The sequence below is a fragment of the Piliocolobus tephrosceles genome, chromosome 14 (assembly GCF_002776525.5).
Source record: "Piliocolobus tephrosceles isolate RC106 chromosome 14, ASM277652v3, whole genome shotgun sequence".
NCBI classification, from domain to species: Eukaryota; Metazoa; Chordata; class Mammalia; order Primates; family Cercopithecidae; genus Piliocolobus; species Piliocolobus tephrosceles.
This window is the reverse complement of record NC_045447.1, coordinates 82873676-82888363: the sequence shown is the minus strand read 5'-3', so window position 1 is coordinate 82888363 and position 14688 is coordinate 82873676. Positions and strand designations below refer to the sequence as shown.

The 14688-nt window shown below is 40.2% G+C and overlaps 1 protein-coding gene across 4 annotated transcripts in view; it reads right to left on the bottom strand.

The window, feature by feature from the left end:
* The window catches only part of PIP5K1B (phosphatidylinositol-4-phosphate 5-kinase type 1 beta), a 306667-nt gene that overhangs the window by 179781 nt on the left and 112198 nt on the right, over nt 1–14688 (bottom strand). For all 4 annotated transcript variants that reach the window (XM_023213233.3, XM_023213232.3, XM_023213234.3 and 1 more), the window contains 2 exons: nt 13611–13695; nt 9463–9531 (listed from right to left, as the gene is read on the bottom strand). In XM_023213233.3, coding sequence (XP_023069001.1) covers nt 9463–9531 — 69 coding nt within the window. In that variant the 5' untranslated portion in view covers nt 13611–13695. The remainder of the gene's footprint in view (nt 1–9462; nt 9532–13610; nt 13696–14688) is intronic.

Genomic DNA, 14688 nt, shown 5'->3' with positions numbered 1-14688 from the left:
CTGGGGAGGCTGAGGCAGGAGAGTGGCTTGAACCCGGGCAGCAGAGGTTGCCGTGAGCTGAGATCACGCCACTGCATTCCAGCCTGGGCAACAAGAGCAAAACTTTGTCCAAAAAAAAAAATTGTTGGCTGGGCACGGTGGCTCACGCCTATAATCCCGGCACTTTGGGAGGCCGAGACGGGCGGATCACAAGGTCAGGAGATCAAGACCATCCTGGCCAACATAGTGAAACCCCATCTCTACTAAAAATACAAAAATTAGCTGCGCGTGGTGGTGTGCGCCTGTAGTCCCAGCTACTCGGGAGACTGAGGCAGGAGAATCGCTTGAACTAGGGAGGTGGAGGGTGCAGTGAGCTGAGATTGTACCACTGCACTCCAACCTGATGACAGAGTGAGACCCCGTCTAAAAAAAAAGAAATTGTTAAATTCTATTAATTTGTTCCCATTCCAAAGCTGTCTGAGTTTATTTTACTGCCCCCTGCTACTATTGCAGATAATTGAGAACCACTGTTTTCATGTCATAGGCAGCACTGCCCTCCAGACACCAGAGCATTCAGACAATAATGCAGTGGGTAGGGTCTTACAGAACCTGAAGAAACACAGGTGGGGTTAAAATCCCAGACTTACTCTGCCACATACTTGCTTTATGCCCTGGAGGATTTAGGTAACCTCTCTGTACCTCAGTTTTCTCATCTGTAAAATGGTAATAATAGTATTACCTCATAGGTCTGTTAGAAAGATTAAATGAATTTTCCAAAGTGCTTAGAATGATAGCTGGCATACTCTAAGCACTTACGTTAACTCTTATTATTAGCATTGCTTTTAAAATTGCTTTTGATTGGTAATAATTAGGCTTTAATTCACTGAATTAGTAGGCTTCTGGTTAAAATAAACTCAATATATTTGATAAATAAAATTCTTCCATCAGCCAATGATTGTAACTCCATAAAACAGCAAAAACTCTGAATAAGCACATGCTATGTTCCCTATGATTATTGAGTAGATGTAAGACTAGAACCTACATTACATTGCTGTCATCTTTTCCCAAATTCAGAACAGAGAACTTTCGAATTTTAAATTTTTATGTTCTTTTGCAACTTCTTAAGAGCCACCTTAAAAAAAATCTCTTTTATGTGCTCAGGCAAAGGAGGGCAGGTAGTGAGTGGGGAAAGTGGAGGAGCCACAGGCCTCGGGGAAACGGGGCCTGCTGGCCAGATCAGAACCCGGTGGGCTGAGCTGCGCAGGGAAGCGAGTGAACACCTGCTTATATTAAGCCTTTTAATTGAAAAACAAAAGCATCGTTGTGCCCTGAGAACAGGGACCACAGTTCAGACGGCCCCACTGGCGGCAGTAACACTCAACACCCCAACCTCCTCGCCTGCCATTCACACCAAACTCAACATTGTGGGGGTTTTTGCCCCTGAAGGAAGCCGTGCAGTAAGTTGTGGGTGTAGAATATGATCTTCTATAGTTTGTGTTTTAGAGACAGCAATGTGATGCTTATAGGTATTAGGGACCAAAACACAGTGTCTACAGTTAATCAGAAGGCAGAAGTACAACAAACCTGGGGAACTTAACATATGGAGGCCCCCTCCAAAGCGAATGCTGAAAGAGGTCACTTAAGAATGAACCACTCAGGGCAACAGGCTAATGAGAGGGTTGGCTTGTGCTGTTTTAAATCTGAAGCTGCCGATTCTTTTTGTTTAATTATCTGTAATGTCCTGCTTAAAAGTTGTAAAGGCAGATTTGCAATCACCTGCTTTAGTACTTAGTGAGGAATAAGACAGAAGCGCAAGTGTTTGGAGGGGTGATCTGCCAGGGCGGGGGGTGCATGGTAATGTGATGTGATTATACATGTTTCTAAGTGTAATGGAATTATTTTTAAAATGTTCCCTCTGTAAATGATGCAGCTCACCTCCTTGCTGCTTAATTTTTAAAAACACAACAGCAGTTTACTTTTTTTTTTTTTCTTTTTTTGAGATAGAGTCTTGCTCTGTCGCCTAGGCTGCAGTGCAGTGGCACCCCTTTACTATTAAGAGCACACCTTTCTCCCTGATTTTAGACACCTGTTGCTGTTGGGACGAATACAGCATCATGCCCCAGTACTGTCAGCTCACCTCCCATGCCCAGGCTTGACTGCAGCTGCCCCAGGAGGCTAAGTAACCCTTCTCCCCGGGAATCCAGTGCTCTGTCCCCACAGAACTAATCTGGAAATCAGAGGCTCAGAGATTGCATTCTTGCTAATCAAAACAGTGACTTCACTCATTAGTATTCTACTTTTCCCAGTATTTGCTCATGCCTGTTAAATTGTTTGATCCTCACAGCACTATGAGCCAGCTCGGGTAGATATTAATTAATTACAGTTTATCAATGAGAAAAAGTAAGGTTCACAACAACTAGGAAAAATGCCTATGGTTATCAACCAGTATCTGGAAGAGCTAGACTCACATCTGCCCTCCTCTTAAAAAGGGTAGTTTGATTTGAACAAGGCTTCTCAGCCTTGGCACTAACAACGTTTAGATAATTCTTTGTTTTGGGGGTCCATCCTCTGCATCGTAAGACGCAGCATCCCTGACCTCTATCTCCTAGAAGCCAGTAGCACCAGCCCTCACATTGTAACAACTAAAAATATGTCCAGACATTGGCGAATCTTCCTGGGGGTGGGGGCAAAATTGCTGATTGAGAACCAGCAGGTCAGGGTGTTTTGGATTAAGGTGGATTAGGAATCACACTTAGAATACCAAAGGGTCATTCATCCTAGAGACCAGCATAGCTGCTATTCATGACAACTGCTGCTTAGCACAAGCGAATTTGCTTGTTTCATGGAAGTGGTGGCTTTCCAGAATCTGAAGGAAAAGAAGAATGGTCAGGACAGAGAACATACTCCAGCCCCTCTTCCCTCCAAAATCCTGAAATGTTATTTGTTCAATTTTTGAATCGGTATTACCGTCACATAGTTCAAAATTAAATATGCATAGAAAGATGTATTCATTTATTTATTTTTTGAGCCAGAGTCTCCCTCTGTCACCCAGGCTGGAGGGCAGTGGCGTGATCTCGGCTCACTGCAACCTCTGCCTTCTAGGCTCAAGTGATTTTCCTGCCTCAGCCTCCCAAGTAGCTGGGATTACAGGCTTGCACCACCATGCCCAGCAAATTTTTGTATTTTCAGTAGAGATGGGGTTTCACCATGTTGGCCAGGCTCATCTCCAACTTCTGACCTCAGGTGATCCAACCATCTTGGCCTCCCAAAGTGCTGGGATTATAGGCGTAATCCACTGTGCCTGGCCATAGAGCCACCAAGCCACCATGCCTGGCCATAGAAAGGTTTACACTGAGAAATTTCCCACCAACTAAGGACCCTACTGCCTGGTTCTCCCTGGAGACAGCCAGTGTTACCAGCGGTCAGAAATATTTTATAAAATACCTTGTATTTAAAGAAATACTTCATCTTAGATCAAAGTGTCTCTGAGCCATTATCTTACTCACATTGAAAAAGCAATAAAAGGTATCTTTCCTTGGAATGTGGTCAGGGTGAAATACTATTTCCTCCTACCTCACTGCTGCCTGCCTCCACTGATAGGAAACTGTCTCAGACACTGGAATGAAGCAACCACCAAGCTCTTCAAAAATAAAACAAAGTGAAAAAAACTGGGCATTTGGGTCAAGGATCCTGTGGGTGTCCTGGTCTGGTCAGTTTCTCACTGGAGCTTTCTGAGTGCTGTCAGCATGTGTGCCTGTCACGGTGAAAACTAGCTGAAAAGACTAACACTGTAGGCGAGGCATCGGTGCCACAGGCAGGTGGCCTCTGCCCCCACAGCAGCCTGCAGTCATCAAAACCAGAATCTCCCAGTGGAGGCCTATTGTGGGGAGGCCCAGAAAGGAGGGAGAAGCAGAAGAGGAAGGGGTGAGGGACCTGGAGCCACAACCTCAGGGTGAAGAGGTGAGACAAGAAGAAAAGCAAACGACAGTGCACGTTTCCCACGACAGTCTAGGCCCTGGTGGTTGGGAAACAGTGACCCAGTCCAATGAACAAATCACAACATGGGACATCACGTGACTGGAGCTTCTAATCATCTCCCTAACAGAGAACTGCAAGGTAACCTGGCATATGTCATTGAATTACCCTGACATCTGTTTGTTTTGGAGAAGTGGGGCTGGGTCATTTCTTCACATATAAAACAGACAAAACTTGAATCTCTAGCATCAGTATTTTACTTGCATTGAAACCATCCTCTTTCAAGTAAACTCATGCTCTGCCTCCTGCTTCCTTTTAAGTCTCTTGCCTTTTTAAACAACAAACAAACAAAACCCCAAAATAACACAATACTCTTTCCCAAGCTTCCCTAGTTCCACCAACGGCAGAAAACTTCTGGTAGTCACACTGATTGGAAATGTAATTTTCTTTTCAAAAATATTCCCCACATCTTTTCCTACTCAACTTTGCACCCAACTTTGTTGCTCAACTAACACAAAAGTCTTCCCGTGTCATTTCCCCCAACCCTCTGCAACTTGTGCTCTGCCACTGGCTTTGCACAGGCCTTTCATTTGTCACTAGCCCCTACAACAATGTTACAGTACATCACTGCCTGAAAACTGTACTCCCCAGCATGGCAGTTCATCAGCCACGTGTGCTTATTTAAGTTTAAATTTAACTAAAATTAATATTAAAAAAATACAGTTCCTCAGACACACTGGCCGCATTTCAAATGCCCAACAGCCACACATAGCTTGTGGCTACTGCACTGGTGCAAATTATAGAATATTTCCATTATTGCAGGAAGTTCCACTGGACAACACTGGCCTAGAACATAAAATCCAAACACCTCAAACCAGCACCCAAGGGTAGCTGTCATTTAGAGCCAGCCCATACTTCCAAAACTGCCTACTACTTTCCCCAGACACCGCCACTTAGCTTTATCCAGGTGAGCCTGTCCTGCAATGCCAACAAATCATGCTCCTCCCTAATTCTGTGCCTGTGCTCATTGGACTCCCTGCCATCAAGACAAACAAGTAGGTAAATCAGAATGCACAGTCACTTAAAAAGTGGAATTTCTGGCCAGGCGCAGTAGCTCACACCTGTAATCCCAGTACTTTGGGAGGCCAAGGCGGGTGGATTGCCTGAGTTCAGGAGTTCAAGATCAGCCTGGGCAACACGGTGACCCCGTCTCAACTAAAATACAAAAAATTAGCTGGGCGTGGCAGTGTGCAGCTGCAGTCCCAGCTACTCAGGAGGCTGAGGCAGGAGAATCGCTTGAACCCGGGAAGCGGAGGTTGCAGTGAGCCAAGATCATGCCACTGCACTCCAGCCTGGGTGATAGAGTGAGACTCCAACTCAAAAAAAATAAAAGTAAAAGAGAAATACCAATTGTCTTGGCACTTACTGAACACCAATTTGGGTCAAGATTTAACTTTTTCATGTGGGTCCATCTTTTTTCTCCCAAATAAGTTGTAAGGTCAGGGGAGCCAGAGACAAGTTCTTACATTTCTTTTGCATCCTCCTTTTTCCTTCTCACTTTTTTATACCAACAGGGAGGTCAGAGGTTGTAAACTGGCCACTGCCTAGGGGCCAGATAGGGTCCACAGGCAAACTGTTTTGTCCAGAGTGTATTTTTAAAAACGTTTGAATTAGTTGCTGTCCTTTAAAAATGGCAGATTTCACATCAAAATCTTCATCTCTGTTTTCTTGAAAAACATTAGAGTATCTGGCAACCCTAGGCGAGCATTCATTCATAGCTCTGTTGGCTAGAGCTGACTGCCTGCTGCCCCTTTTAAGGAAGGTGCGGACACTCCTGTTTACCGTGGTCGCCTCGTTCTTTCACTCCCTTCTTAGCTGCCTGGCCCCAGTAGGTTCCTGCAATTACAACTCTCGCGAAAAGCACTCAATAAATAAACTGATAATGGCAATACTCCACTCTGTAAATAAAGCCAGGCAGCCTTTAATGCCTGTCTTAATGGGCAGCTTGTTTGTTTTATGCAGCTAAAATCAAACTTCTTATTTTAGCCATTAGCTGAAGACATTATTAACCTCACGGCCCAGTGTTAGCTGTTCTTCCTGAGCTTGCCAAGAACTGAGAATGGATTCAGGAAATGGTCAACTGCAAGACAAAAGGCAGCCAGCCTCAATAATCACATGCAAATAGCTGAGACACAGAGTGTAAAGTTGTCCCATGAACACTGAGTGTTCCCTAATAACACGTGGAAATCACAGCACTCATGACGCTGAATGTTGCTGGCAGCTGCCCAGTAAATCTGGGGCTCAATACAGAAAGCCTAAACCTGCTGCTTAATTCTAACAATATTGGTTTCTTCCCTTTTGAACTCCTCATTATAGAGTACTGTGTTCTAAAATTGTTTTCATGTCTTGCCTCTCCCACTCCACTGTAAGCTACTTATAAACTCCTGTGGTATATTTCTCACTCCTAGAATAGAGGACCAGAGGCCTTAACCTGGGATCCATGGATTGGCTTCAGTCAAGGCAAAAACAATGGGTTATCAAAGCTTCTTAGTAAATCTGTGCATACCTGATGGTCAAGGCTTCAGCACTGGGAAAGAAATTTAACTTTAAGGTATTTGTAAAGGGAGTAAGATGTATGGCGGCCTTGACAACGCTCGTGTAGTCCGTTTGCTATCATTTACAGTTTTTTTGTCATTTGCATTTGCAAAGCACTGTTTTTATGCTTTCATTAAGGTCATGGGTGAGCATGGTAAGCTACCCAGGGCCAACTCATGCATCATGCTGGTAGAGACTGAGTGAATAGGGAGTAAAACTGCCAATTTTTGAGACCATTAGTCCAACCAGATACAAACACACTAAACATAATATCTAACCCATACTTATCCACCTTGTCTGAGACTAGTGAATCTTTTAGATGCCTTTAAATCAAGACTCATTAAATTTGAACATACTTTTTATGAGTAATTTAATGACTCTCTCAAAATAGGAAATGCAGTTAGTTTGAAATAAACTACATCTTTATGAACTTCTTCAGGTTTGTAAAAGATATGTTTCCTCTCTAAATATGTATAAACCATATGTTTAATAATAATGCTCAAATTATACTGGGGAATGTCTCACTTATAATCTGGTTTCCAGAATGTACTCTTCCTCATTTTTGAAAATAGGAATAATATTTGCTATGTCCTGTTTTCTGACAATTTTCCCATATTCAAATTTGTTTAAAGCTCACATTCAGAGGTTTTCCTATTCTAGCTTTGAATTCTTTCGTCTGGGAAATGGTTTACCTGGGCCTACAGATAAACATATTTGCAATAGCTTATGTGCCTCTTATTATTACCTCTCCTAACTCTGAGATAAACACATTTGCAATACCTAACTCCTAAGTCCACTATTAACACCTTCTTCAGTTTGAAGATCAGAGAATTAAACTGAATAATTCAGCTGAGCTTTTACCTGTCAGTAAAATAACACTTTCTCTAAGTGATTCCTTCTTCTTGCTATGCATATCAATACCATATTTATTAAGGGGTGAAGTTCTAAGTGCTGTGCTGGTCTTCTTGGTGCTTTTTAAGGAGACTATGTACATCCCCTTCCATTGTTTATACCTTAAAACCAGAAATCATTAATAAGATCCTGATATTATTACACATAAAAAATTGTTCATTTAAAATAATTTCTGGTCCCTTTAGGTTTTCTGTGTCTTTCCTTATTTCTCCTACCATAGAATTTGATTTTCAGTTTTTACAACCTAAAAAACATTGCTGAGTTAAATATCCTACCAGAGACATTAATCATAGAATTACCTATACTAATTATTGAAAACCTGCTTGACTAAAGAAATTCTTGGGCAGTGTACACTTAGCAAACTCTGAGATGTCATGGTCACATTTTTTCTACAACTTTTGCAGCCACAAAGCCTCTCCTGTAAGTCAGAATTCAGTCAAGAATTTCAGTGCATCTTGGTGCTGACTGAGAATACCACCTGAAACTGATCTGAAGTAATAACAGGCTAGCAATGTAATCATTTCTGTGTTGGTCCATGCTTGAATGAATGTACATGGAATCTTGGGTAAACGAGACAGGATTTGGTTTTTCACCTGTGTCTAAAAATAAATAATAGTGTATTGTTGCCTTTGGCCAGATGTACAAATTTTATAAAATATACTGTGACACTTCTGAGCTCTTGAATCTACCCAACTCTTTTCCAACCACACCCATCACTTTGAATGACAACCTCCTGGTTTATATTTCAAGGTTTGGCTGAGTGGAAAAGTCAGATAAAAAAGATCAGGAAAAAGTGCATATTCCCCCACATGAAAATGGAACAGAAAAATACATCATGTTAGTTCCATATGTGGTGGGAGCACATAGCTCATATACTTTATGACTAAACGTCTTGCAGGCTATCCATCAAAGTATAAAGGGAAAAATTAAGAAATAATAAACCTTCAATACACAAACGTCCTACTCTTAAGAGGGCAAAATAGTAAGAACTTTGAAAAGCTAAAATGTATAATCAATTTACAATCAGGAGTAGAGGTGCTTGGGAACATATTTCACCCAGTAATGTGTTTGAACATTAGCTTGGTAGCTGGGAATCAAGAATTTATCAGTCAAAGACTGGTAAGTTAAGATACACTAGGAAGTCTGGAAAACGAGTTTTTGTGAAATGGACTGAAGACATAAAATCTGAACGGCTTAGAAAAGGCGGGGAAGAGGAGCATCTCACATTTTAAAAGTTTTAATATACAAAGGTAGGAAATGTTTTAAATGTTAGTGGAAAGTAGCAAGTCCATTAAAGGATTTATATATTATACACAGAACACTGCATGCCCTCAGGAGCCTTCTTCTTAGGAATAAGAAGGGTCTTCAAACAACTATCTTCACTCAATATTCTGTATTATGGTGAATTGACTCCCAAAGATCCCCATGCCCTAATCCTTGGGACCTGTGAATATGTCACCTTATAAGGCAAAAATGAATTCAAGTTGCAGAGGAAATTAACGTTGCTAATCAGCTGACCTTTTAGATAAAGAATATTACTTTTTATTAATATTTTTCCATGTTTCTGTGAGCCTAGGAGGGCTCGATGCAATCACACAGGCCCTTTAAAGTGTCAGGGTGATACAGCCTGGGAACAACTCCACCAGCCATTGCTGGCTTTGAAGATGGCAGGGAGCCACGACACAGGGCATGCAGGGAGCCTCTAGAAGCCGGGAAAGACAAGGACGGGACTCTCCCCGGGAGTGTCCAGGAAGGAACACAGTTCTGCAGACACGTGGATCTCAGCCCAGGGAGACCCATGTTAGGCTTCTGACTTACTGAACTAGAAGATAATGCATGTATGTTGTCTTAGCCACTAAATGTGCAGTAATTAGTTATAGCAGCAACTGGAAACTAAGATAGTAACTTACAACTGCTTTGGAGAAAGAAAGGCCTTTGATAATATTCACATACCAATCAGCAATACAGTGTTCCTCTTTAGAAAATAAAATGCACACTCACCTTTTTATAGGTTTTTTCTTCATTTTGTTTTCCAGGTGCTGCCTCTCCATTTTCAGCAGCAGACGACATCTACAAGAGAAACACACTGCCATTTGAACTTGAATGCTACTCTGAAATACAATATATTAATAATATTGCTAACCAAAGGATCTATTTTAGTTAAGCATGTTTTTGTTATGGCTATTGCTGTTGTTCCTAAGAAAGGAAGAAAGAAAAATTTCAGAACACTAAAAAAGAAATCTGCATTCCTTAATCTTTCAAAAATAAATCCAAAACTTTTTTGTAATATATTTTATCCCATATGCTCTAAGAAAGCATGTACATGTGTATAAGTTTCTGTCTACAAAGCGTTTTTTTTTAATTTTTCTTTTTAAGACAGGGTTTCATTCTATCACCCAGGCTGGAATTGGAATGCAGTGGTGTGATCATGGCTCACTGCAGCCTCAAACTCTTAAGTTCAAGCAGTCCTCCCACCTCAGCCTCTTGAGTAACTGAGATTATAGGCATGAGCCACTGTGCCCAGGCTACACAGCTTTTTAAAAAACTTTTCTTCTGGTTATAAATGCTCACTGTAAAAATATATGGGAAGTACCAAAAAATATGCATCAGAACAAAAAAATTACTCAATTCTACTACCCTTGGGCAACTCCACTATTGATATTTTATCATATTTATTTCTACCTTTTGTTCCGTGTATTTTCATATGAAAAAACTTATAATACTATCTTACCCAGTATTTTTCATAGAACATTTATGTAATCAATATTTTCCCATTTGATTACAAAAATATCTTTGTAAGAATAATTTTTTTCTAGTTGTAAGATATACCACTCTGAACACCACTGTGTGTTAATACTTTAGTCAATGCTAATATTGAAGGATAGTTGAGGCAGCTCAAAGAGTTTTGCTCCTGCAAATAGTACAATAATTATTTTATGCTTATATCTTTATCTAACATCAATGTTTTCTTGGACTAGATTCTTGGAATTGCTAGGGCATACTAGAGTATTAAAAAATTTAAAGCACTTACTACATATTGGTACATTTATTTCCAGAAGAATATACTCATTCACACTGCTATCAGCAGTGAGGGCTCGTTTCATTACACATTTAGTAATGACTGTTATCATCTTAAACAGCTTTGCTAATCTGACAGGTAAAAGAAATCATCTCCTGGTTTTAATGTGCATCTGTGAAAATTACTGGTGAAGGTTAACATCATTTTCACATCATTTTTAGTTCTTCGTATTTCGTCGAGTTTTCCATTGTTTATGGAGGTCTTAATGTTTCCATTATTGATTTTTCCTATTATGGTTATTCATACTAGTGGTTTGCTTATTTTTATGTTTTAAGGTCATTAATTGCTTGCCAAGTGCATTATTAATAGTCTTCTGTTATTATGTGCCTTTTTGTTTGTTTCTGAGACAGGGTCTCACTTTGTCACTCAGGCTGGAGTACAGTGGTGCCATCACAACTCACTGCAGCCTCAACCTCCCAGGCTCAGACAATCCTCCCACCCCAGCCTCCCAAATAGCTGGGACTACAGGCGCACATCACCAGGTCTGGCTAATTTTTTGTAATTATTTTGGTAGAGACAGGCTTTTGCTATGTTGCCCAGGCTGGTCTCGAACTCCTGAGCCCAAGCAATCCTCCTGCCTCGGCCTCCCAAAGTGCTGGGACTATAGGCATGAGTTACTGTGGCCAGTCTACCGTGTGCCTTTTAACTTGTTTCATAATTATGATACAGAGAAGTTTTACATTTTTATACAATCAAAACTATTACGTATCTTTGTGAATTCTTTTAATGCCTTAAGATAAAATAGTTTTTCATTGAGAGATCTGATCTTCAAATGTGTTTCTCTCTTTCCCTAATGATAAGATTTTCACATGTAACCTATAATTCATCTGAATTTTTAAAGCCAGTTATGTTACTTCTGTGGTAAACAAGGGTAACTTCATAATTAGGGAACCACAATATTTAAGGGTCTTACCTTAAATTGCATGCAGAACTTTTAATACCAAGGAAGGGTAAAATTTCTGACTTTCTTTTATGCCTTTGAAGCATGCTTTAAATTCTGGGCTTTTAATAAACACAGCATATGCTAAACCTAGGAATTAATCAACTATTTCTCTGCCTTGGAACAAAGTGACTGAGTTTACTCACACTGCCACGAGCTTGATATGACTAAAAACCATCCAGGAAAATAAATGCAAGAATCACGGTGAGCCAAGCTCACTAGATCTAGTACTGCCCACCAATCAAACCCCTCTTTTACATAATTTTTCAGTTCTATTTGTGTCTATTTAATCTGTCTGTGTTAGAATAGAGTCTTCAAGGACAGATGTTTCACAAACTATTGTTTTCCATCTGTATCTGCTTAAATTGACTTAAAGAATAATTCATTTTTCTAGTCTCTTTATAATAATATTTTGGTAAGTTTTGAATAAAAGTGCCAGAAGAATTAAAATGGTTTATATATCATGCTCAGGGTAAAATACAGGCCTTCAACTGTTTAACAGAGCCAAGACCTCCCTAAAGAATGCCATTCTAGTAATTTCACTTTTAAGACTTTGCAACTTTTAAAACCAAAAAACCACAAGAGCAACTCTGAAGGGTGCTTAAAAAAACAACCTTAATGAGAGGTTAACTGGCATGAATGAAGGACGGAGGATGAGATGGTCTTAAAGTATTTTTTATTACTTTGTGAATCACCCCTGACTTGACAGTAGGGAAGAGGAGAAAAACACATAAACTTCTATTTTTTTAAAAAAACACTTCCTTTTAAGCAGCATAAAACATATAATAATGATAAATGAAGGCCATGAACTATCATCTGGATTCAAGGGTTATTTATTTGTTTTTCCTATAGAGTGATGTTTAACAAAGTTCACATGAACCTATTAACCAGGGACATTGGAGTCGGAGAGGCCATGCAGCAGGGACAAAGAAGATGCTTGGGGATGTACTGGTAAACTGCAAAGGGCCATTACAATGGTCACAATGATGACTACTGTTTCTTCTTAGACTTGTTATGCTTCTGCACCACATCATCTGTAACTAATGAAGCCAAGGTAAGTATGAATTAAAAACATCATTTTAAAAAACATTATATAATCAGGTTGGGCATGGTGGCTCACACCTGTAATCATAGCACTTTGGGATGCTGGGATGGGATGATCACTTGAGGCCAGTAGTATGAGACCAGCCTGGGAAAAACAGTGAGACCTCATCTCTATAAAAAATAGAAAATTAGCCAGGCACAATGTCTTGCACTTATTGTCCCAGCTACACAGGAGGTTGAGGTGGGAGGATTGCTTGAGCCCATGAGTTTGAGGCTGTAGTGAGCCATGATTACACCACTGCACTCCAGCCTGGGCAACAGAGGAAGAGCCTGTCTCAAAAAGAAAAACAAAAGCAAATACTGTGTCATTTTAGATAAGGGACTTGAGTATATTTTGGTATCCACAGGTCCTGGAATCAATCCCCGGCAGATACCAAGGGCTGACTGCACTGAATTTCCTTTGGGGGTGATGCAGATGTTTTGGAACTGCATAGAGGTAGTGGTTGCATAACATTGTAAATGTACTAAACTGTACTAAAAATGAACACACTGAATTGTTCGTTTTTTTAAATGGCTGATTTTATATTATATGAATTTCACCTGGGAGACACAGCAAGACATCGTCTCTAAAAATTTTTTTTTGAAGTTATAATCATATGTATTTTTCATGTACACATAAAAGGAAGGAGGAAAGACATTCTCAGAAGTTGTGGTAATTATCTACAGATGATGGGATTATAAATGCTTTAGGTTTTCATTTTTATATTTTGTTAGATTCTCCAAGTATTCTATAGTGAACACTGCTACACTTAAAAATAAGGGAAATACTATTTAAAAGTTTAATCGCACATAGTAATTAACAACAGAGACCACATCTTGTTTTTTTTAAACCCTTCTGGCATGCCAAAATTCATAAAATTTCTTGTTTCTGTTTGCTTGATGTTTGTTTCAAATTTGATGTCAAAGTTAAAGGTTATGAGCTAAATATATGTTTTAGAATATTTGTAAAAATATTTATGATAAAAAGGTAAGGGCTCTATACTGATTTGATCAGAATTAATTAAAAATATAGACTATATTCCTTACCTTTGTAAATGAAATGGCAAGTCATCTGCAGTTGGTAGTGATGGGTGGCCTACTCATTGTTGAGACCGTTTTCTTTCCCAGGTTTCTGTTAAAATAGAAATTTCTGGTCATTATTTATTCATATCCCTACTACATCTCCCAAAAAAGGTCAGAGGTGGCTATCAGGATACATGCAATATAAGCAGTTAAAATTAAAACAAAGGAAGGAATGTGGGTGAGGGAAAATAAACGTGGAGGGCAAGATGACTCCATCAGCAAGGGCTGTGCATAGAACATAAGCCACAGGGCCTGGTATGGTTGTTGAATAAGCTTTACAGTCTATAACTTGACTCTGAGATTCCTGGTTTCCAGAGGAAAGGAAAACATGATCAGTTACCAGATGCATAACGAGGAAAAGATAAAAGCAAAGCAGTTGCTCAAATGAACCACAGGTATCCAGAGATTCAAGCTGGAGTGGAAATTTCTCCCATGGATCTTCATAGAGGAGACAACATGTGACATGTGGACAAGTTTTCAATATTATCCCTATGATAAATTACCTGTGATTTCCATAAGGGTTGATTAGACGACACAACTTCAAAGAAAAGTTCAAAAAAGCTCTTGTGCTATAATTATGTTTGATACAGAAGAGATACTTGCTTATTGTAATCAATTAAAAAATGTAAAGAGGTATAAAGTAAAAATTAATTAGGCTGGGCATGGTGGCTCACGCCTGTAATCGTATCACTTTGGGAGGCCAAGGTAGGAGTGTTGCTTAAGGCCAGGAATTTGAGACCAGCCTGGGCAACATAGTGAGCCTCTGTCTCTCGCGGTGGCTCAAGCTTGTAATCCCAGCACTTTGGGAGGCCGAGACGGGCGGATCACGAGGTCAGGAGATCGAGACCATCCTGGCCAACACGGTGAAACCCCTTCTCTACTAAAAAAATACAAAAAACTAGCCGGGCGAGGTGGCGGGCTCCTGTAGTCCCAGCTACTCGGGAGGCTGAGGCAGGAGAATGGCATGAACCCGGGAGGCGGAGCTTGCAGTGAGCTGAGATCCGGCCACTGCACTCCAGCCTGGGTGACAGAGCGAGACTCC